Source organism: Propithecus coquereli, unplaced genomic scaffold, assembly GCF_000956105.1.
Source record: "Propithecus coquereli isolate 6110/MARCELLA unplaced genomic scaffold, Pcoq_1.0 Scaffold438, whole genome shotgun sequence".
NCBI lineage: Eukaryota > Metazoa > Chordata > Mammalia > Primates > Indriidae > Propithecus > Propithecus coquereli.
In genome coordinates, this window is record NW_012150152.1 from 1,194,939 (window position 1) to 1,216,835 (window position 21,897).

The following is a 21,897-nucleotide window of genomic DNA, read 5'->3' on the forward strand; positions in this document are numbered from 1 at the left end:
GCATTTGTTTGCCAACGGCAGCCTCGGCTTACGTAACTTGTGAGCCTTCCTTTCTCCCCTTGTTAAATGAAGATAATGGCAGTGAGTGGCTTCCTGACATCCACACAAGCCAACCCATGGGGGACTCTTATAGCAGCATTTACATGGAGTGAGTGTGCAAAAAATGCTAGCCATTAGTACTGTCGTTATTATTCATTTACGGCCCATTTTATTGCTTTATTTTTATATTTTAATAAACATATTTTCATGACAGAATACCATTATAGCATATATTATTATAATAAATAGTGTTATATATTACATATGCTATAGACAATGAGCATGCCATTTGTTAATTAGTAAATAAATATGTCTTCAATGCTTACAGTGGACCAGCACTATTCGTGTCATCCCAAGGTTGGAGACCCACACCCCCATTTCACAGATGAGGAAACTGAGGCTCAGGGATGTAAATTCACTCGGAGGAGAATAGGACTGAGATAATGCTGTCTAGGCCAATCTAGGTCACTGGCTGAGGGCATCTCAGAGACTCACAGTCCCCAGGGTCCTAGTACGGTCTCATGCCCAGGAACTCACTCATGTCTTGCTGGTGTCTCTCCAGCGGGTCTGGGAGTCAGTGGATTCCGGCTTGGCCCCTGTGACCCCCCTTGGTGGTGGTGTCATCCGGAGACGCTTCTCAGGGACCCCATTGCTGCCACCGCTGTCAAGCTGCCTTGGGCCCCTCGGAGAGGTCGAGCCCATTGCTAGTGTGGTGTTCACCATTGAGGCTCAAGGGACAGAGCAAAGCCACAGCGTGACCCCAAGCAGGCAAGGAGGCAGGTGGGTATGAAGGGGTCTGCCCCGCGAGAGGCAGAGCTGCTCATCGATCTCAATGTTGCTTTACCTTGTCCAGAAAGCATTTATGAAGTAAACTCCTCCTGGGAAGTATAGTGGGGCCCAGCCATGGATAAGGAGGTGCTCACAGGGTGACAGCGGAGACAGAGTCATACCAGGTGGAGACAGCACGTGGTGATCGTGCTGTGATGAAGAAAGATCAGAGGAGCCCAGAGGAGGCCTCTGACCCAGCGGGGGGTGGAGGGTCAGGGAGGACTGCTTGGCAGGAGTGTTCTCTAAGCTTAGCCAAAAGGATGAAGAGAAGTCAACCCAGGGGATTGCAGGGAAGGGTATTCCAAGCAGAAGGAACAGAAGGAGCAAAGCGTCGGACTCAAGCAGAGCTGGAAACAGACTGGTGTGGCTGGAGGGTGGGAGGAGAGCCCAGAGACACGGGCAGGGGCTAGAACCATACGAGACTTCGCTGGGTGCACTGGACAGCCATGGTATGTTATTTTTGTGGGGGGAGGTTGATCATATTGGCATTTAAAAAATTCCCTGTGGTTACCGTTGGGGAAAGTAGGCTGTCAGGGCAAGTGTGGAAGCAGCCAGAGGCCAAGGAGGAGGTCTGGGCAGCATCTGGGCAGGAGATACTGCCTGGACCAGGCTGGGAGCCACGCGCTGGGGAGGAGTGGGCACATTTGGAAGATATTTACAAAGCAGACACACTAGTCGTTGGTGGACGACAGCAGGAATGGGGGAGAGGGCAAACTGGCAAGGACAGTACCAGGTTTGGATCCTTCATGTGTGGCATCTCTTTCAATCCTTGCAATGATGCCAAGAGTCGGGGACACCGTCATCACACGCATTTTCCAGAATAGCAAACAAGCTTTGGGAGGGGGAGTGAGAGAGCCAGCCAGTTGCCATGTCCTTCGCCATTGGGCTAAGGTGTCTCCCAGGGTCAGCTGGGGGTGGGGGGAAGGCAGGGACTGAGCCGCCCACGTAAGGAGCGGGAGTCACTTGCTACGCGTCACGTAGTAAGATGTGATGGTACCGGGGCTTGAGCTCCATCTATCTGAGTTCCTGGCCCGAAGTTTCCTCTTCTCCAACCTGGGGCATGGCTGGGGCCAGGGGAGTCTCCACGGAAAATACCCTGTCGAAAGCTTCTGAGCCCTCCAAAACATCAGGGTTTTTCCTGCCCCCCCAAATCTGCTGCACCAAGTGGCCACTGGCAGCTCCAAATGCCCCCCTGCCCCAGCCCAGAGCCCACGGGGAGCCTCCGCCGAGGCGTGACCTGAGACTACGGAGCCCGCCTCCTCCTGCACCGCACCTATTCATCCAGCCCTGCTGTTGTTCGCCGGCTTTAACCACGATGGAAAATGTTCTCACCCTCCTTGCCACTTCCAGGGAAATTACCCCTGAGACTAGACTGCGTGGTGGGTGGGGACTTGAGTTTCCAGAACTGGAAGGGAGGGGCAGGCCTGGGATTCGAGGGCAGGAATCGTGGCTGTAAGGTGGGGCCTGGGGCATCACCGGGCGAATGAGATCCCACCATTTCTGCTGAGGGTCTGAGTACTGCTGTGGCTATAAAAGCATGGGAGTCTCGGGAATGCTCCTGCTGCTTGCCTTGAGCGTCCACGAAAGGTGGGTTTTCCCCTCGCTAGCACACCGCCAACTCGGCTGCACCCTGGCTTCGGGTGGGGAGGGTCTTAGAAGCGAACTAGGATGTTTCTTAGAGAGACCTGACTTCCCCTCTCTGTCCACCCCACTAGTGGCTGCTCGGAGGCCTGGCCAGAGGTGGCCTCTGCGTGCCCATCTCAGGCATGGGAGGGCCCTGCCACAGCCCTGCCAATTTCCCTGTGCTTCTAGGTCCGTGCCCCGCGCGGGTGGGGGTTTTAGCGATCCAAAGAGACCCCATCTGGGGCTGAACCGCTAAGCCCACCTTCCTGAGATCGGCGGAAAGGCTGCCATTCGTGCAGACCCTCCACTCTGCTTCTAGACTCCTCATGCCGCTGTCACTGCCACTGGCGAGGGTTGAGGACCCGCCGCTGCTCAGCTTTCAGCACCTCCTGGGTGGAGGGCGCCCTGGTCTGGGGATGCTCCCAAGCCCTGTCTCCCTAACTTTCTTTCAGCACCAGCGGGTCGCGGACAGCTCCTCGCGGTCTCCTCCACCCGGAACCCCCGAATCTACCGTCTTCCCTTTCAGCACCAAGGGGAGGGACAGCGCCTCGGCACTAGGGGGTCTCCCGAGACCCTGGCTCCCAGCTCTCCACTCGGCAGCGACCAGGAGCACAGTTTCCGTCTTCCCCACCGCAAGGCTGTGTCTCCGCTCCCTTCCCTCCCGCGCCAGAGGGGACGGCAGACCGTTCCGCGCACTGGAAGTCTCCTGAACCCCTGTCTCCACCCCGCGCCCCCCACCCCTCCGCAGCCCTTCGGCCCCAGCCCGGCACCGACAGCGCCTCGGTGTCTGCGCACCCTGAGCCCCTGCTTCCACCCTCTCCGGCCCCAGCACGTTGGGCGAGGACAGTTCCTCGCTGTCGCCTCCACCCCAGACCCGCGCGCGCACACTCCGGGGCGCCGGCTCTCGGGGACCGCCCCTGCGCCGGCGCATGGAGACCCGGCAGGTCGGCGAAGGCACCGAGACGGGCGGCGGGCTGAGTGTCGCTCGCAGCCGCCAGAGCACGGCCAGACCCCCGAAGCACCTCTGGCTGCAGCCCCGGCGCCCCATCCGCATCCAGCAGCGCTTCCACTCGGACCCGGACAGGCCCGCGGGCAGCCGCGGGCGGGACTGGAGCCCGCGGCCGGGGCTCGGGAAGTCGGGCGGCTCCTGGCCGCTCTCCTTCCCCAGGCGGTAGGTGGGCGGCGGCGGGGCCCGCCCGCAGCGTGGGGGAGGGACGCGCGGGGCGGCGGGAGCCGGGGAGGGTCCTCGCTCCTCCCGGGGGCGGGGGTCTCTGCTGCTTGGCCGAGGTCGGCGCTTTGGAGTAAAAAGGCTATTTCTGCACGGGGGTGGAGCTGGCGGCGGTGGTGTCACGATTGCTCGCGCTCTGCGTGACCGGGTGTGCCCAGACGCGATTGGGTCCAGAAGTGCGTGTGTGTGTGTGTGTGTGTGCGCGCGCGCGCGCGTGAGAGCCAGCAGCTGCCGCCCGTTGTATACCGGGACCTTCGTGTGAGTGTCCACAGCTGTCTCTGTGGGTGACCAGCTGTGTCTGGGGGTGCTCCTGTGTGCTCACGCTTGCGTGCGTGTGTCCACTGGCAGTTGTGTGCGTGCCTGTTTCCCCTTGTGGCGCCTGAGGATGTGTGGCTCAGTGTGACTGTCCTCACTTGGACGCAGCCGGCCGAGGGTTCTCCAGACCCTGGAATGTCCGCTGGTGTCCGTGTGTAGTGGCGGGGAGGCTGTAGCCACCTCACGCATGGAGATGACCCTGGGGTGCTCAGATGTGCGTGTATACACTTAATATGTAATGATACGTATTTACCTATGTTTATAGTTTATACGTATATATATGGCATATATTAAGGGGGCCATTGCAGGCTGTCACCAGTGTTGGGAGAAGGAGCCTCCTCTATGGCCTGTCTTGCCATCCCCACCCCATGCGCCCCCCCTGGGCCCTGCTAGCCTGCCAGAGGAGGGGAAGCCCCTGGGAGACTGAGAACAGGATGTTTCTTCCACGTAAGAAAGGAGGGACCGCGCTCCTGTTCCCTGCGAACTGGGCGGGGTGTGCCGATAAGACAGAAGACACTCACAGAGAGGTGACATGGGATTGCTAAGGGGCAGACGTGGGGGTCTCCAGCCACCAGGTGGAGGCCGGAGGGCCAAGAAGGAGGGTCCAGAGACCCCACGCCCTCACGAGGTTGGAGGGGAGCAAGGTCAGGTTTGAGTCCAGGCCGGCTGGGTGGCCTTGGGTGAGTCGCTTCCTCCCCCAGCAGCTTCACTCTGTCCGCTGTCGGTGCGTGGACCTGCCGGGCTACTGGCTTCTTACCCGATGGACAAACCTGCTGCTCCAGCAGCGCGGGAGGTGCCTGGGGCAGATGGGCCCCACAGCCCAGGTGACCCAGCAGGCTGCTTGCCCCCCTCCCCACCCCCTGTCCCCTCCTGCCCCACCGGTCCTGGTGACTCATGGTTTTCCATTTTCAAGAAAGAACAAACAGAGCCGCAGTGTGAGCCTGTCTAGAGGAATACCCCACGTGACTCTGGGAGGCAGGAGTGGTGGGCTGTGTGTCCCTGCGAGTGTGTGCACACGCACATACATGTTGGACTACACATCGTGGGCACCGCAGTCATACGTATGTGGGCGTGCATGCCTGCCCATGCATGTATGTGCTGATGTGAGGAAATTGGGTTCCAGGCCAGGCCCCACAGCCAACGCGCTGTGTGCTATTGAGCAGGTGGCGGTGCCTCACTGAGTCTCAGCACCTGCGTTGGTGAGATGAATGTTCTGCACCTGGACCTGGCACACACTCGGTGGGGCACAGCCATGCACAAGGAGGTGCTCACAGGCCGATGGTGGAGACAGACTCAGGCCAGGTGGAGACAGCCCAGGGTGATCGTGCTGTGATGGGGAAAGGTCAGGTCACTATGGGAGCTCCTAACCTAGCATGTGGGTGAGGGTCAGGGAGGACTGCTTGGAAGAAGTAGCATATAAGCTTAGCCTGAAAGATGAAAGAAGTCAGCCAGGGTTAAGTGCAGGAAAGGGTATTCTAAGCAGAAGGAACAGAATGTGCAAAGCCTCAGGCTCAAGAGGTTCAAGTGTATAAGGAGCTGAAAACAGATCAGTGTGGCTGAGGGTGGGAGGGGAGGCTCTCTGTTTATAGCGCAAGCATTTATAGAGCACCTACTGAGTGCTGAGGGCACAGCTGGGAGCTAGGCAGAACTGGCCCTGTGCTGGAGGGACTCACGGACAAATAATCATGACAGTAAATGTGACATTGTACCCGTGACTGGAAGGTGCTCTGAGAGCATTTCCCTAGCTAGTCAGGGAAGGCTTTCCGGAGGGGATGACTGTCCAACTGTCACCTAAAAAATAAAACATTCATGGGGGCAATCAGGCAAGGGCCATGGGGGTGGGAATGAGCCTGGCTGACCCAAGGAACAGCAAAGAGTGGGCTGAGAGACGGGAGGCCAAGACTGGCCAGGTGGAGACTCTGGGAGGTGTGAATTCAAATCTGAGGGCAATGGGGAGCCATGGGAGGGTCTAGAGCAGGGCAGGGTATGATTTGACATATGCGAGCATCCACAAATGTGACTCAGCCCCCACCCTCCTCACTCTGCTGGAACCTTCCCCGGGGACTAGGGCAAGTCTCTTTTCTCTCCCAATATCAGTTTAATCATCTGTAAAATGGGCATTTTTTTAAGACAGAGTCTCACTCTGTTGCCCAGGCTGGGGTGCAGTGGTGCCATCATAACAACCTTGAATTCCTGGGCTCAAGAGATCCTCCTGCCCCAGCCTCCTGAGTAGCTTAGACTATAGGCAGGTGCCACCACACCCAGCTACTTTTTGTATATTTTGTAGAGATGGGGTCTCACTGTTGCCCAGGCTCTTCTTGAACTCCTGGCTCAAGACATCCTTCTGCCTCTGCCTCCCAAAAGGCTAGGATTTCAGGTGCGAGCCAGCACACCTGGCCTAAAACGGGCATTAAAGCACCCATTTTTTATCTCTCTGGAGTCACCAGGCAGTAGAGGAGGAAAGGGCCTGCCCAGGGAAGGGACCCTCAACTCAAATGGGGAAAATCAAGGCAGTGGTGTCCTAGGGGCACCAGAGACTGCTGGGCACCTCCTCAGCTCATGCAGTAACATAGGGACAGAGCCAGAGTGGGGTCCTCCTGCCTGCCTCTCTTTCAGCTTTGGTCCCTTACCCAGCAGGGATTGGGGCCTCCCAGGGTCAGGTGGGCCAGGCTTTGAATTCTGAGTCCTGGCTCTGTGGCCTCCCCTGCTATGGCTGTTTCTCCATCCAAAAAGCTATTAGTTAACACATTACTGTTAGAACTGCTAGGCCGGGCGCGGTGGCTCACGCCTGTAATCCTAGCACTCTGGGAGGCCGAGGTGGGGGCGGATCGTTTGAGCTCAGGAGTTCGAGACCAGCCTGAGCAAGAGCGAGACCCCATCTCTACTAAAAATAGAAAGAAATTAATTGGACAACTAAAAATATATAGAAAAATTAGCCGGGCATGATGGTGCATGCCTGTAGTCCCAGCTACTCGGGAGGCTGAAGCAGAAGGATCGCTTGAGCCCAGGAGTGTGAGGTTGCTGTGAGCTAGGATGACGCCACGGCACTCACTCTAGCCCGGACAACAGAGTGAGACTCTGTCTCAAAAAAAAAAAAAAAAAGAACTGCTAAAAAAAATATTTAAATCTATTAATGAAACATTAATGGTAAAACTATTGGTAAATATTACTGTCAGGGTAGCCCTGATGAAGTGAATTAGCATATTAAGTGGGAGGGGCACAGATGGGAGGCCCCCTGCTGGCCCAGGCTGTGTGTCCTTGGGCAAATGACCATGCCGCTCATGGAGCAGCCTCAGTTTCCCCATCCTCCAAATGGGAATAGCAGTCCCCACTTTATAGACATCCTCTGAGAATCAAATGATTTTTCCATTCACAGCCCTTGGCTCAGTGCCAGGTGCTTTGACACATTCAGTTTGTGTCATTTTGTTCAGTCTTAGCCTTCCACTTATTTTATTTCTTAATATTTATTTATTTTTCAGCCCAGGCTGGAGTGTAGTGACATTATCATAGCTCACTGCAGCCTCAAACTCCTGGGCTCAAGTGAGCCTCCTGCCTCAGCCTCCCAAGTTGCTAGGACTACAGGCGCACGCCAGCAGGCCTGGCTAATTTTGTAGAGACGGGGTCTTGCTATGTTGCCCAGGCTGGTCTCGAATTCCTGGCCTCAAGTGATCCTCCTGCGTTGGCCTCCCAAAGTGCTAGGATTACAGGCGTGAGCCCCTGCACCTGGCCTTGCCTTCCATGTTATGCCTGTGACTTCAGGGGAGGGCCTGAACCTCTCTGTGCCTCAGTTTCTCCTTGGGACATAGGACCATCATAATAAGCCCCTCCCACAGCAGTGCAGTAGCATCAAGGCTCCTTAGACCCTGGCTCCAGTGTCTCCACCAGGCCGGTCCTAGCAGCCTCTGTCCCCTGGGGACGGCTATAATTAGGACTGGCCCCAGCAGCTACAGATGGTATTTTTGTCTTGGGGACAGCAAGGTCCAGTTCCCACCAGGTGTCTGGTTGCAAGGCTGTGGGGGTTTGAGGGGGGTTCCTGGCTGGACCCCTGAGACTCCCCATCTTTCTGGGCTGAGTGACCCACCTCCGAGCCTGTTTTCTCATCTGTACAATGGGAGAATCATGTTTCCAGCCTTAGTGTGGTTGGCTCGGGCTCTCCCACGGAAGCCCTGATCAATGGGATTGTATCTTGGTTGCCCCAAGATTGGAAGAAACCTGGGTGCCGTTTCCCTGGGGACACCAGACCTGATGCGGTCCCCCAGGGCAAGGCCCGGGGTGGGTGGGGGGCGGGGCCAGGGCTCATCCCACAGCAAGGGGCGTGGTCAGGCCTCAGCTGGGAGGTGACCTGAGCCTCTGCCTGCGACATGAATGTTCCAGGTCCTTCCTCTGTGCGACACCTGAGGAGGCTCGGTTTCCTCTTCTGTAGAATGGGACAGCGCCAGTCTGACTCCACTGCTTGGAGGGTAGCACACCTGGCAGACTCCGGGATACCCCCAGACACCAGAGGCCCCCCTTCCCAGGAGTCCAGCCGGAGGCGAGGGGAGGCAGCTGAGGCTTCCCAGGACGGAAGGCTTGGCGGGGGCGGAGTGCGGATGTTTGTCCACGGAGACAGCGGAGAGGGGAAGTCATCCGGAGACAGGGCCTGGGGAATGTCAGAGCAGGTGGGATCATGTGGGGACAATGCTGGGAGAGATGGAGCCGGGTTTGAGCCCTGCTGCCCTGCCACAAAGACTTGTCCCTGTGACTACTTCTATCTGAGCCTCAGTTTCCCCACCTGGCAAAGGATTAAGGGTTTGTGGTTTCTGTGCAGCCCTTTGGTGTCTCTGGGCCTCAGTTTATCCATCTGGAAAATGGGCAGAGGAAGATTGGGAACTTTGGGTGGGCTCTGGGCAGCCCCTTGGCAAACTCCATGCCTCAGTGACCCCCTGATAATGGGGGCGGGTGGCCGAGTTTCGGGAGCACCTCCCCTACCAGCTGCCTCATCTCAACTCTTTTCAGCCATTACAGCTCAGCAAGCTGCGCTAACAGGGACACGCAGAGGAATGTGGCATAGCACCCAGGTTCTGAGCCCCAGTGGGGAAAGAGGGGGAGTAGAGAGTTGCATCTGACTCCATGCCTCAGTTTCCGCGTTTGTCCCGGTGGTCGTTACTAGGGAACGGTGCAGCCGCCAGGCGGGGCGTTGCGCCCTCTGCCCCCTCCCCGCTGGGCCCCGCCCCCGCGGCTGTCCAGAAAAGGTCCCGCGCTGCCCGCGCCGGGTCCAGCCTCCCAGCCGTCCTGGCCATGCAGGGCCCTCCGCCGCCCGCCCCGGGCCCTGGGCCCGGCTCCCCCCGGGGCTCCCCGCGTGGCTCCCCTGGGCTCTTCAGGAAGCTCCAGGTGAACCAGAGCATCCGCCTGCAGCGGCGCTTCACCGTGGCCCATCCGCTGTGGTGAGGCGGGACCGAGGGCCTGGCGGGTCCCCCGAGCGGCGGTAGGGGGTGGGGGAGGCGGGAAAGACACAGACTGGGCTAGCTGGGGCCTGGCCCGCGTCAGGGCACGGATGCTATGCCCCTCCTTCCCTCTCTGGGTCTCTCTCCCCTACCCTATCTCTGTCCCTCGCACTCGGTGACTCTGTTTCTATCTCTATCTTGTCGTCCCGCGTCTGGACACACGCCCAGGGGACCGGCCCTCTGTCCCTTCCCAGCTGCGCGGCGCGGAGCAGGACGGGCTGAGGCTCACGTCTCCTCCTGACCCTGGCCGCCGGGGCAGACGGGCCGCGCGTCCCGGTGGTGGGAAGAGGGGAAGGGGCATTCCTCCGCTGGCGTCCGCCGCCGCCGCCACCATCCCGTCCCAGCACCAGCGACCAGACCTTCACAGCGAGTCCTGGGTGTCCACGGAGGAAGACCTGATTGGATGCGGGCTTTGGGGACAGTGTCTGGGAGTTAAGAAGGGCTGAGAGCGGCTCCGCGCTGCCGGAGCGCCCGCGTCCCGCTGCTCTGTTCGGTGGCATCCTCCATGGACTCTGTCCACGGCTCCGGGTTCGGATCCCCACCCTTCGAGACCCGGCCACGACCTCGTGGGGGCGGGGGCGTGAGTCCGGGGTCGCGGGTGTGCGGCTTGTGGGCCCCGACTGTGGCTGGCACCCGGCCACAGGGTCGCGTCAAATTGGCACCCACTTGGCAGTTTGGCACCCAGAGGCTGGGAGAGATGGGAGGTCCTTTCTGCAAGGTCACACGGCCAGTGACAGCTGAAGGGAAGGGAGGCGCGACCGTGGACCCTGACAGCACCATTTTAGCCTGGGAGGGCGGTCCCGGAGAGTGACCTCAGGGCACCAGAGGCCAGCCATGAGTGGTCCCTTCTGTGGGCCCCATAGGGAGCGCAGCGGCGTCGGGAGGCACACCGGGTACCAGAATGGGACGCTAAAGGAGGGCGGGTCTGCCGCACGCGGGACCTGAACCCAGATCCGAGGCATGAAGCCTTTGAGGCTCCATGCCTCAGTTTCCCCTTCCGGCTGATGGGCAGCCGCAGCCCCGCGCAGCTCGCGTCATGGAACCAAGGCCTGACCCGCCGCTCCCGGCTAAGTTTAGAGCAGGAGGAAAAACAGCCTCCGCTCCTTCTCCCGCCCCAAGAAAATCCAGGCTCACCCCTTAACCCTCTGTTAGGTCCAGAGCGAGAGAGACACAGGAAGCCGCACGTGTAGCAAAACGCTGTTTATTTTGAGCATCTGGGTGCAATGGGTGGAGGCCAAAGACCGTCCACGAGAGAAAAGGGGAGAGCCTTGGGTTTTATAGAGGGTTTTTTGGAGGGCAGTAAGTGGGCCAGAACAGCCGTCTGTAATTAATTCTTTCGCAAACAACCAGCTCCTGGGACCCCTGCCCCAGTCACGCCCATCCTTCAGCTCTGGCGCCGCCCTTATCAGGGGAGCTAGGGAGGGATAAGCGTCGTCTCTATCCGGGACGGGGAGGAATGCCGGCTGCAGCTGTCGGTTAGGTCTACAAGGTCCCGGGACTCTCCAGACTCCTGCGGCTATTGTTTTACAAGCCTCAGTTTTGCATTAACCACATTCTGTCCTATGCATGCTTTTCGGGTTCCCAGCTGGAACAAGCCTAACAACCTCCGCGCCCGGAATCGGGCCTCGAACACCCTGCCGCCGCTCCTGGCCACAGTTTCCCTATTTGTCCACGGGCGCGCTTTCCTAGAGCCTTTGGGGAGAGGCCAGGGGAGGGCGGGGAGCGCCGCCCGCAGGCCTCCCTCTGGTAGGGCGGTTTGGGGGATCCGCCGCCGCCGCCGCCGCGGGGCAGGGAAGGGTCAAGGAAACCCCGCCCCCTCCGCGCTCCCGGCGGGAACTCTCGGAGCCTCGGAACTGCACCCCGGAGCCGAAAGACGCCCGAACCTACCCGAGTGCAGCCGGACTCAGCCGAATATGCCCGATCCCGACCCGAGCGCTACCCGGACTTGCTCGAAGCAGACCGAGCGCTGCCGGACTGAGGCAAGCGCGCAAGCTCGGCCTTCTCCGAACTGTCCCGAGCGCAGTCGGACTCGGCCGAGTCTGACCGAACTCTCCCGACCGACTGCAGGACCACGTCCAACTCCGAGAGGTCAGATCGGACCGAGACCCGGTCGTACTTGACCGAGCTGGGCCGAAATCTGCCGGAGGTGGGCGAGAGCAGACGGAAGAGGAGAGTGGGGAGGCCCGGGCGGAGGCGGGGGCGGAGGCGAGCTGGAGGTGTGGCCCGCGGCCCCGGCGCGGGGCGGGGCCTGGATGGCCGGGGGCGGGGCCAGGTGTCCCCAGAGGTGTGGCCAAGCTGGCTGCCGTGGGACCTCTCTGAGCAGTGAGGAGCCCGAGAGAGCTAGGCCGGCCCTGACCCCCGTCCAGGTGGAAGAGCCCAAGAAACTGCTTCCAGTCCCCGTGTCCGCCATGCGAGCAAGATCTCAGTTTACCCCTTTGTAATACGGGCGCCCAATCGCAGTCCTCGGACGTTCCATTGTGACCCCCTAAGAGAGTCCTGGGATGGGCCACACCTCGCCCATCTCAGAGACAGGATGCCTGAGGTCCAGCGAAAGGGGGATACCTGTCTGTGGTCACACAGCCACTTTGGGGAAGATCTGGAACTCAGGTCCTAGAGTCCAGAGTGACCCCGGTGGGGAGGGACTCCGGGGTACAGATGTGGGAACCAGCGCGCGAGAGGTGCAGAGTCCCAGGGAGGGTACGGCCGTGGGGCAGATGGACAAACTGGAAACAATCGCAGGACCACGGCACAGCCCCAGGGAGAAGGCGACAGGACAGGTGCAAGCCACAGCTGGGCGCGCACCTGCCGGCACCCTTGTCTCTGACCACGCCTCCTCTGCCTTCAGCTTTGACCTGGAAAATGGGCTCCCGGGCGGGAGAAGCACCCTGGACCCTCAGACTGGGCCTGGCCTGGGCCGGGTCATCCAGGCTCCTGCCCCGCACAGCCAGCGGCGCGAGTCCTTCCTGTACCGCTCGGACAGCGACTATGAACTCTCGCCCAAGGCCATGTCCCGGAACTCCTCCACAGCCAGCGACCTGTGAGTTTGGGGCTGATGGGATGACACCTTGACCCTCTGTCCTTCCTTTGTTTTTCTATTCATCAAACTCCTTCAAGTGGCCATTTGAGCTAGGTTTTAAAGTTTAAGTAGGAGTTTGCTACAGGCAGCTCATTTATTCAATGTGTGTGCTGCGAATGATATCAGGTGATCTTCTGTGCTTGGTCTTATGCTGGGGTGAGGTGGGGGTAGGAATCCAAAAACATTAAGGCCAATTAGCAGCAACTGAAGAAACACATTGATTTGAGCTTCCTGGTAGCCATAATGAAAAGGGGAATATAATAGTTTCTGTCCTGATTCTACTAAGATCCCTACTATCCCTAGGATGGTTCTGCCATTTATGAGATGCAGATAAAGCGAGTGATTGGTCGGAGGGACCATGGTAGCTCTCAGGGAGAGTTGCTGAGGGGAGCCCAAGGACCAGGAGGGTACCGGGAGAGCACGCCCTCAGCTGAGGGCACAGTGTGGGTAAAAGCTGGAAGATGGGAATATGCAAGCACTCTCCTGGCCACTCTCCCTGATGGTCCATCTCCCTGCAGACACGGAGAAGACATGATTGTCACACCCTTTGCCCAGGTGGGTGCCCGCCCTTACCAACCCCCTTGAGCTGTGCAGGTGGAACCGACATCCCCTTCCCACCACTGACCGCCTCATTCCCCACAGGTCTTGGCCAGTCTGCGGACGGTTCGGAGCAACGTGGCGGCCCTTGCCCACCTGCAAGGCTGTGGGGCAGCCAAGTAGGCAGAGGGCGGGGGTGGGTACAGGGCCGGCAGGGACAAAGTGGGCAGGGCAGAGGCAGGGCCTGGCCGAAAAGGGGGTGACAAGCTGGGCTGGGGCTCTGGCGCCTTCAGGTTGGTGTGTCAGGTGAGACCCAGGGAACTTGGTGGTGGGGCCAGGTGGGTGGGGTGGGCCACCCCTGAGCCTACTGTACCACAGGCAGGCATCGGTCGGGAACCCTACGTCCAGCAGCCAGCCCCCTGCACCTACAGGTACTGCACCTATTCCTCCCCTCCCCCACTGAGGGACAGTTGTCACCTTCCCTTCTGTATTGGTGGAGACTGTCCTTGAGTCCTCAGGCTGCAGCTGACTGTGGCCTGCCTCCCCCCAGAATGCCCCAGGGACTGAGTCCACCACGCCCATCTTGCCAATGGGAAGGCTCTGGCTGGCCCAGAGAGAGGCGGAGACCCGCCCATGGCCGCACAACAGCCACTTGGGGACAGATCTGGAACTTGGGTCCCGGGGTCCCAATTGGCCCCAGTGGGAAAGGTTTCAGGGTCCAGGTGCAGAAACAGAGCACGAAGGGCACAGGGTCCCCGAGTGGGGGTGGGGCAGGCCCTGACCAGCTCGACTCCCAGAGGACCCGGAGCAGAAGCTGGCACTGGAGACCCTGGACGAGCTGGACTGGTGTCTGGATCAGCTGGAGACACTGCAGACCCGGCACTCGGTGGGCGAGATGGCCTCCAACAAGGTGAGGGCTGCGCAGCCCAGGTCGCCTGCCTCTGCGCACGGCGCCCCCGTCCTCACCGCCCCACCTCCTGCCTTCCCCAGTTCAAGCGGATGCTGAACCGGGAGTTGACCCACCTCTCTGAAACCAGCCGCTCTGGGAACCAGGTGTCCGAGTACATCTCCCGGACCTTCCTGGGTGAGCCGTGTGTGTCACTACCTGGGCAACATCATGGAAGTAGTAAGAAGGGAGAGAAAGAAAGACTTCTATTACAGAGCCGATAATGGGATAATGTGAGCAGGATATTGAAGGACGAATAGGAGTTCACTAGATTAAACAGCTCATTGTCAACAAGCCTCTGCCCTGGGCCTGACTCTGAAAAGACCCAGTCTGGAGAGAACAGCTAGACAAAGACACCCCCGTCCTGTGGAGTCAGGACTGAGGGAATCAGAAAGAGAGCAAGGAGGTCATCCCAGAGGAGGGGGCGTTTGAGTCTTGGGGAGACAGAGCCAAACATAGATACCCTTAGCCCCATGGGTCAAGGCTGGATCAGAAGAGGGAACAGGAAAACTTCCAGGAGGAGAGGACATTAAAGCTAAGGTTTTGAAGCATGGGTAGAAGTTTGCCAAGGAGGCGATGGAACCAGACACCAGTGTGGGGGATGGAAAGGACACTAGGCTGTCTGGGGGAAAATGCTCTTGTGTCCCAGGTGCCCGAGAGCCATGCCTAGCAGAAGGGCTCACTGAGTCAGCCATGCACAGAGGACAGGAAGCTACAGGCCAGACAGGGACTTAACTCTGAGCTTAACTGTGCCGTGTAAAAAGGAAGATAGGTTGGTCCCGGGGCCAGGCAGGACGACCCCGCAAGCAAGCTGCTCTGAGCCTCACCCCGCCCTGTAGACCAGCAGACTGAGGTGGAGTTGCCCAGGGCGGCCGCCGAGGAGCCTGCACGGCCCATGTCCCAGATCAGCGGCTTGCACGGGCCCCGCCACAGCGCCAGCCTCTCCTCAGCCACCGTCCCGCGCTTTGGGGTCCAGACTGACCAGGAGGGGCAACTGGCCAAGGTGCGTCCCCAACCACAATGCTGAGACCTGGGCTCTGTGTGGATGTCCTGTCTCGGGCCTCAGTTTGCCCACCTGTGTACTGGGGCTCGGTGTGGGACCTGGTGGGGGTCGAGGCTCCAAAGTCCGTGGGAGTTGGGCTGGGGTTGAGCTCCAGCCCTTCACATTTTAGGAGCTGGAAGACACCAACAAGTGGGGGCTTGATGTGTTCAAGGTGGCAGAGCTAAGTGGGAACCGGCCCCTCACAGCCATCATATTCAGCATCTTTCAGGTACCTCCCCTGCCTTTGGCTTCCAATCTACCTGGGGTTTCCTCTACCCCTTCCTACCCCAAGACCTCAGGAATACTCATTTTTCACATTCTGTCCAACACTCCTGAATGGGATAATTTGAGCAGGGTATTGAAGGATGAATAGGAGTTTGCTAGGTTAACCAGTCCGCTGTCAACAAGCCTCAGCCCTGGGCCTGGCCCTGAAGAGACCCAGTCTGGAGAGAACAGCTGGACAAAGACACCCCCAGTCCTGTGGGGTCAGGACTGAGGGAAGATCAGGAGAGCAGGGAGATCATTCCAGAGGAGGAGGCATTTGAGAGGTGGATGGGGGTTCAGAAGAGAGAAGCAGTAGAACAGTGTGTGCTGCAGCCCCAAGGCCAAGGCCCTGACCAGGGGCCTGTGATGGACCAGGAGCGGGATCTGCTCAAGACATTCCAGATCCCAGCAGACACGCTGGTCACCTACCTGCTGACCCTGGAGGGTCACTACCACGCCGACGTGGCCTATCACAACAGCCTACATGCTGCTGACGTGGCCCAGTCCACACACGTACTGTTGGCTACACCCGCCCTCGAGGTACCGTGTGACAGCCGCGGGCAGCGGGGCGGGTGCGGGGTGCGGAGAGCCCGGCCCTCACCTGTCCTGCCCCGGCCCGCTCAGGCTGTGTTCACAGACCTGGAAATCCTGGCCGCCATCTTTGCAAGTGCCATCCACGACGTGGACCACCCCGGCGTCTCCAACCAGTTTCTGATTAACACCGGTGAGTCAGGGTGGGGCGCACGGGGCCCTGCCTCCGCCCTGTCCCCCATGTGACCTCAGGCCGGCCCAGTCTCTGCCCTGAGCCTAGTCTCCCCATCTGCGAAATGGTGGTGAGAGACTTCCCCCCCTTCAGGTGCTCAGAGCGAGCCCGGTACACAGTAGGTGCTCAATAAGTGAGAGAATAGCAAGCTGTGCCAGAACTGATCTGGGTACACCAAGATCTGAAAGTTTAGAATCCTTCCAGGAGTCTGAAAAACTCAGTCGATAAGCAATTATTGGGCGCCTTTTGTGTACAAGCACCGGAGTGCTGGGGGTGAGAGTGAAGCACCCTCGCTCAGCCCTAGAGTGCAGTGAGAGGAAGTGTCACTTATTCATTCAGCCAACACTCAGCACGCACTGTCTCCTGCCATGGTCGTCCCTAGGAAGCGTCCTCAGTCTTGCATAGGCACAGCTGAACACAGACACCCCCAACCCTGGGACATGGGTGGCTTCTTGGAGGAGGGCGCATTATGATAGGGCCTTCAACGCATGGGTAGGAGTTCGCCAAGGATTCCCAAAAGCTGCATTTGGGGGACACGGGTTGGGCGGGCAGGACTTGAGGCTCTTGGCTTCCCCCACAGACTCGGAGCTGGCCCTGATGTACAATGACGCGTCGGTGCTGGAGAACCACCACCTGGCGGTGGGCTTCAAGCTATTGCAGGCAGAGAACTGTGACATCTTCCGGAACCTCACCAAGCGCCAGCGGCAGAGCCTGCGCAAGATGGTCATCGACATGGTGAGGCCACCAAGGCCACTGGGGCCTGGGAGGGGGCGGGGAGGCGAGGACGGGGACGTCCTCATTCCCTGCACACCGCAGGGTGGCTGGCGGTTAAGCCGGCCCCAGGCACGTCCCCACTCTGAGCCTGAGCTTCCTCTTCTGTAAAATGGGACAGTGACTACCTGAGCCCTGGGCAGGGGAGGTCCTGGCTGCGATGGGCACAGAGGCCACCTGGCAACCGAGTTTCTAGGGTTCCAGGTACGACTTTTTCTAAGCCTTAAATTAAGCACATCTTTCTGTTTGATTTTCTTTTTCAGGTAGGGGGACATCAGTAGGTTTTGGGGTCTTGTGCCTCATTCACTCATGTGAGAAGCATCTATTGAGCACTTACTGTGTGCTTGGTCTGGGCTGATGCCCAAGACACTTTTTGCCTTTGGGAGATTCGTGGTCTGGGGGCGAGACGGACATGCAGGTGATGACGGCCCAGCCGGCAGAGCCGCGGTGGGGCGAGTTCAAGGCGCTGTGGGAGCCCAGACCCCACGGGGAGGTCAGGCAGGGCTTGCTGAGCAGGCAGCGCTGAAGCCAGCGCGTGCAAGATGAGGGGGCTGCAAAAGGGGAGGAGTGTTCCCTGGAGAGGGAACAGCATGTGGGGAGGGCTCAGAGGAAACCAAACTGTGGCGTGAGGAAGAGCTAAAAGTTCAGCAGTGGGGAGTCGGGGCTTTGAATAGTATTGGGGACAGAGGAGAGGTTTGGGGAGAAGTTTTGAGACTTTTGTCTGATTTTCAGAGAGGCCTCTGGGCCACATTTGGGTCCCTCCTGGCTGGGCTGGGTCCACATGGGTTTTTACTTTTATTTTGATTTCTTATTTTTTTATTTTTTGAGACAGAGTCTTGCTCTGTCACCCAGGCTAGAGTGCCATGAGGTCACCCTACCTCACAGCAACCTTCAACTCCTGGGCTCAAGTGATCCTCCTGCCTCAGCTTCCTGAGTAGCTGGGACTACAGATGTACGCCACCATGCCCGGCTAATTTTTCTATTTTTAGTAGAGACGGGGTCTTGCTCTTGCTCAGGCTGGTCTCGAACTCTGGACCTCAAGCGATCCTCCCGCCTTGGCCTCCCCGAGTGCTGGGATCACAGGCGTGAACCACAATGCCTGGCCCCACATGGGTTTTTATTTTTTTTTTTTTTGAGACAGAGTCTCACTCTTTTGCCCGGGCTAGAGTGCCGTGGCGTCAGCCTAGCTCACAGCAACCTCAAACTCCTGGGCTCAAGCGATCCTCCCACCTCAGCCTCCCGAGTAGCTGGGACTACAGGCATGCGCCACCATGCCCGGCTAATTTTTCTATTTTTAGTTGTTTGGTCAATTTCTTTGTATTTTTAGTAGAGACGGGGGTCTCGCTCTTGCTCAGGCTGGTCTCGAACTCTGGACCTCAAGCGATCACTCCCGCCTTGGCCTCCCAGAGTGCTGGGATTACAGGCGTGAGCCACCACGCCCGGCCCCACATGGGTTCTTAAACATCTGTGTCCAGAGCCGAACTTTGCTCCAAATGGCTGGAAATATTAATAGCACTCTGGAGCCCACGACAGCCACACGGAAGTCAGGTCCCTCCCCAGCTGTGAACTCTGCTGTGGCTCCCGTGGGCTCTAGATAAAGCCCCAGAGCCCCTCTGTCCGCGCCCCCGTCTCTGTGTTCGCCGGCTCGGGCGCAGGTCTGCCGAGCCGTGGCGGAGCCCAGCCCCCTCGCAGAAGGGACTGCTGACTGAGCCCTCCCGAGAGCGGGTGCGCAGTGACTCCTGTCGCATTTCACGGACCGGGACGCTGAGGCTCTGAGGGCTGAGGGTCTGAGCGCGTGCGGCATGTGGGAGCGGGGAGCGAGGGGCAGTGCGGACAGAGTCCCTGCGCCTGTGTGCCTGTCACCTTCCGTTGCCTGTCCCCAGGTGCTGGCCACAGACATGTCCAAACACATGAACCTCCTGGCTGACCTTAAGACCATGGTGGAGACCAAGAGGGTGACAAGCCTCGGTGTCCTTCTACTGGACAACTACTCGGACCGCATCCAGGTGTGCAGCTCTCATTTACCTGCATTTATGAAGTGCCGACTGTATACCGAGTTTGAAGAAATGGCAGGAGGCACATGCCTATGCCTTAGCTACTTCTTCCCTCCCCAGGCCTCGATGCCCCTGTAAGACGGGGGTGTCCGTGGCAGGTCGGGGCCGCCGGCCGGGCCGGCGCCCTCCCGAGCCTTGCTCTCCCCAGGTCCTGCAGAGCCTGCTGCACTGCGCGGACCTCAGCAACCCCACCAAGCCGCTGCCCCTGTACCGCCAGTGGACAGGCCGCATCATGGCCGAGTTCTTCCAGCAGGGTGACCGCGAGCGTGAGTCAGGCCTGGACATCAGCCCCATGTGCGACAAGCACACGGCCTCGGTGGAGAAGTCCCAGGTCCGCAGGTGGCGAGGCCGGGGCGGCAGGCACTGGGACGGGGAGGGGAAAGAGGGACTGAGCCACCCCAAAAGCCCCCTGTGACCTGGGCTGGCCAGCAAGGGGGTGCGCCCTCATGGCGCAGTCTGCGCTGGGCTGTGCCAAGTTAGACCTGGGACCCGTTCTCTCTGGACTGTAGGGAGAGGGACTTGCACTCCCGGGGTTCGGAAATGTGTGTTCTGGGTGACGTGGGACACGCTGGAGGGGCTCCCAGTCTCGAGGACACACACATTCAGCCCTGTGGTGTCAGGGCTGGGGTTCGAGGAGCCAAGAAGGGGCAAGGGAGGCCTCCTAGAGGAAGGGTTATTTGAAGAGGGTTTTGAAGCATGAGTAGGAGTTGGGAAATGGCATTCCAGGCAGAGGGAACAACTCGGCCAAAGATGTGGAGGCTGGATTGGCTGCGGGTTCACCGGGACTCACTGCATGCCTGCCCCACCGCCCACAGGTGGGTTTCATCGACTACATTGCCCACCCGCTGTGGGAGACTTGGGCTGACCTGGTACACCCAGACGCACAGGACCTGCTGGACACGCTGGAAGACAACCGCGAATGGTACCAGAGCAAGATCCCCCGAAGCCCCCCGGACCTCACCAGCCCTGAGCGGGGTGGCCCTGACAGATTCCAGTTTGAGCTGACTCTGGAGGAGGCGGAGGAAGAGGAGGAGAAAGAGGAGGCAACGTTAGACAGGAAGGCCTCAGAGTCACCTGACACTAAGCTCCTGTCCCCTGAAGCCAGCCAAAACCCCAGTGACCTACCTCTGGACAACCACAGGACTTAGGGCAAGCCCTTTGGCACCAAATGGCCCCTAGTGCATGGACTTTCCAGGAAGAGGTGCCAGGTGACCCCTGCTTCGCTTCCCCACCCATTGACGGGGACCACTAAGCTTTTAGTTATAGATAGGTCTCAGGGTCTAATTGGAGACACCTGGCTGGTGTCCACTCTGACCCCAGGCTTGGCTGACAGAGCTCTCTAAGGTGCTGGGCTGGGGGCAGCTTCTTGTAGCACCCTTGGGACCTCCCCCCTGGACTTCTGTCCCTGGCATGAAGGGGAGAGGTCTCTGCCTTCAAGGTGGCCCCTGTCCACCTTCTCCAGTGGTCACTCTTAGGTCACATGCATCACTTAATTCTTTCATTCTTTATCAGATATTTATTGGGCGTCTACTGTGTGCCAGGCCTGTGCCTGCTCCATGCCTCTGGGGCCGTCCTGAGGGCGTGGGGAGCCAGCTCCAAGGAGAGCCCCCCGGAAGGCGCCTCGCCGTCCTCCGCTAGCAGGCAGCCTGCTGCAAGATAGCAGGCCGCAGATGGGGCTTTTCAGCACCAGAGCTCGCGCAGACCTAATTCAGGATCTAGAACTGACCGGGGCAGGGTGGGAAAGGGGGCTCTGCGTCAGGGACGTCCCCGACACTGATTTAGCCTGTGCACTGGCCGTTGCTTTACGTCGCTGTATTTTCTGTCCTCTGTGTCTGTGGACGTATGTGTCCCCTGCTCGCTCTGCCTCGGGACCCGCTGTCAGGTCTCCCACGTGTTGTTCCTCTTGTGGAGCAACAACAAAAGCACAAAATTTCCCCCGGGGCAGATCTCTGTGTCTCTTCCTTCCCGAAGCTGCCTCGGACTCCCTCTGGAGGGAGGGAGGCCCCTGACGCTTTCTTGCAAGCGTCATAATCCCTTCTGGGCCTCAGTTTCCCCTCTTCGAGCCTCATACTTGGATAAACTCTGGTTGGGAAGTGGAATATCTCAGAAATTTGGGGCATTGAGCATTTCTCTGGGGTTAAATCAACCCTTCAGGTCTTAAGACACCTGATTACCCCAAATTAGTGTCCTGCCCCTTTCCTGGGGGGAACTGAGGCGCAGAGGGGTCCTCTTGCCAGCTCAAGGCAGACTATTAGCCAGTGGCGCCCCCTGGCGGCAGGAGTGGGGTGGGGTCCAGCCCAGCGCTCAAGCCCCGAGTTCGATCCCCGCCTCCCCTTGCCTTCTTCTCGGGTGCCTGAAAATCCGTGTGTGATCCGCGTGTCAGCACGGCTGCCCTGGCTTCCAGAGCAGCTGCCTTCAGCCGTCAATATCATAGCGCCCATTATGCATCGCCACGGTTAACGATGACATTCCGCAGTGAGGGAGAACTAGAAGCCATCTGGGGGCGCGAACTTGGTGCATTTCCTTGCAGACTTTTGAATGGTAGAGCTTTAGGGAATTTTTATTTGGATTTTTTTTTAACTCCAATCCCCTTACTTAACAAAGTAATACCTGGTCGCTGTAGAGAATTTGGAAATAATGGAAACGTATACAGAAAGAAATAAAATTCTGTTGGAAACACACCCTTAGGTGTCTGCCTTCTGAGTTTTGACTTTTTTCTCTCTGGTTGTTTTCTCCATGTGTCTGTAAGAATGCTCATTATGTCCCCCATAACTGACTGCACTCTGCCTGCTCTGGCCTTCCGCACTGCAAACCCAGCGCTGCCCCAGGGCCTTTGCGCATGCCATGCCCACCAGCTGGAATGCTTTTCTCCCACCCCCCATCCTCACCCTTTGGGTTTCAGTTTGGCATCTTCTCCCCCAAGAAACT

General features: G+C 59.0%; 1 protein-coding gene across 3 annotated transcripts; it reads left to right on the plus strand.

The window, feature by feature from the left end:
- The first annotated feature begins 3,535 nt into the window (after positions 1–3,535).
- Positions 3,536–20,150, plus strand: PDE4C (phosphodiesterase 4C, cAMP-specific). 3 transcript variants are annotated; one of them, XM_012653989.1, is made up of 15 exons: positions 3,536–3,661; positions 12,362–12,553; positions 13,111–13,147; positions 13,235–13,308; positions 13,508–13,560; positions 13,927–14,039; positions 14,120–14,213; positions 14,915–15,078; positions 15,248–15,346; positions 15,757–15,921; positions 16,006–16,105; positions 16,725–16,879; positions 18,799–18,921; positions 19,118–19,300; positions 19,785–20,150. In XM_012653989.1, exons 2-15 carry the CDS (start codon positions 12,522–12,524, stop codon positions 20,115–20,117), a joined length of 1,725 nt encoding a protein of 574 aa, XP_012509443.1. In that variant the 5' UTR covers positions 3,536–3,661; positions 12,362–12,521; the 3' UTR covers positions 20,118–20,150. The 3 variants fall into 3 exon arrangements, with proteins under 3 accessions (XP_012509443.1, XP_012509442.1, XP_012509440.1); XM_012653986.1 differs by lacking the exon at positions 3,536–3,661 and adding an exon at positions 9,296–9,456; XM_012653988.1 differs by lacking the exons at positions 3,536–3,661; positions 13,508–13,560 and adding an exon at positions 9,251–9,456.
- The last annotated feature ends 1,747 nt before the right edge of the window (positions 20,151–21,897 follow it).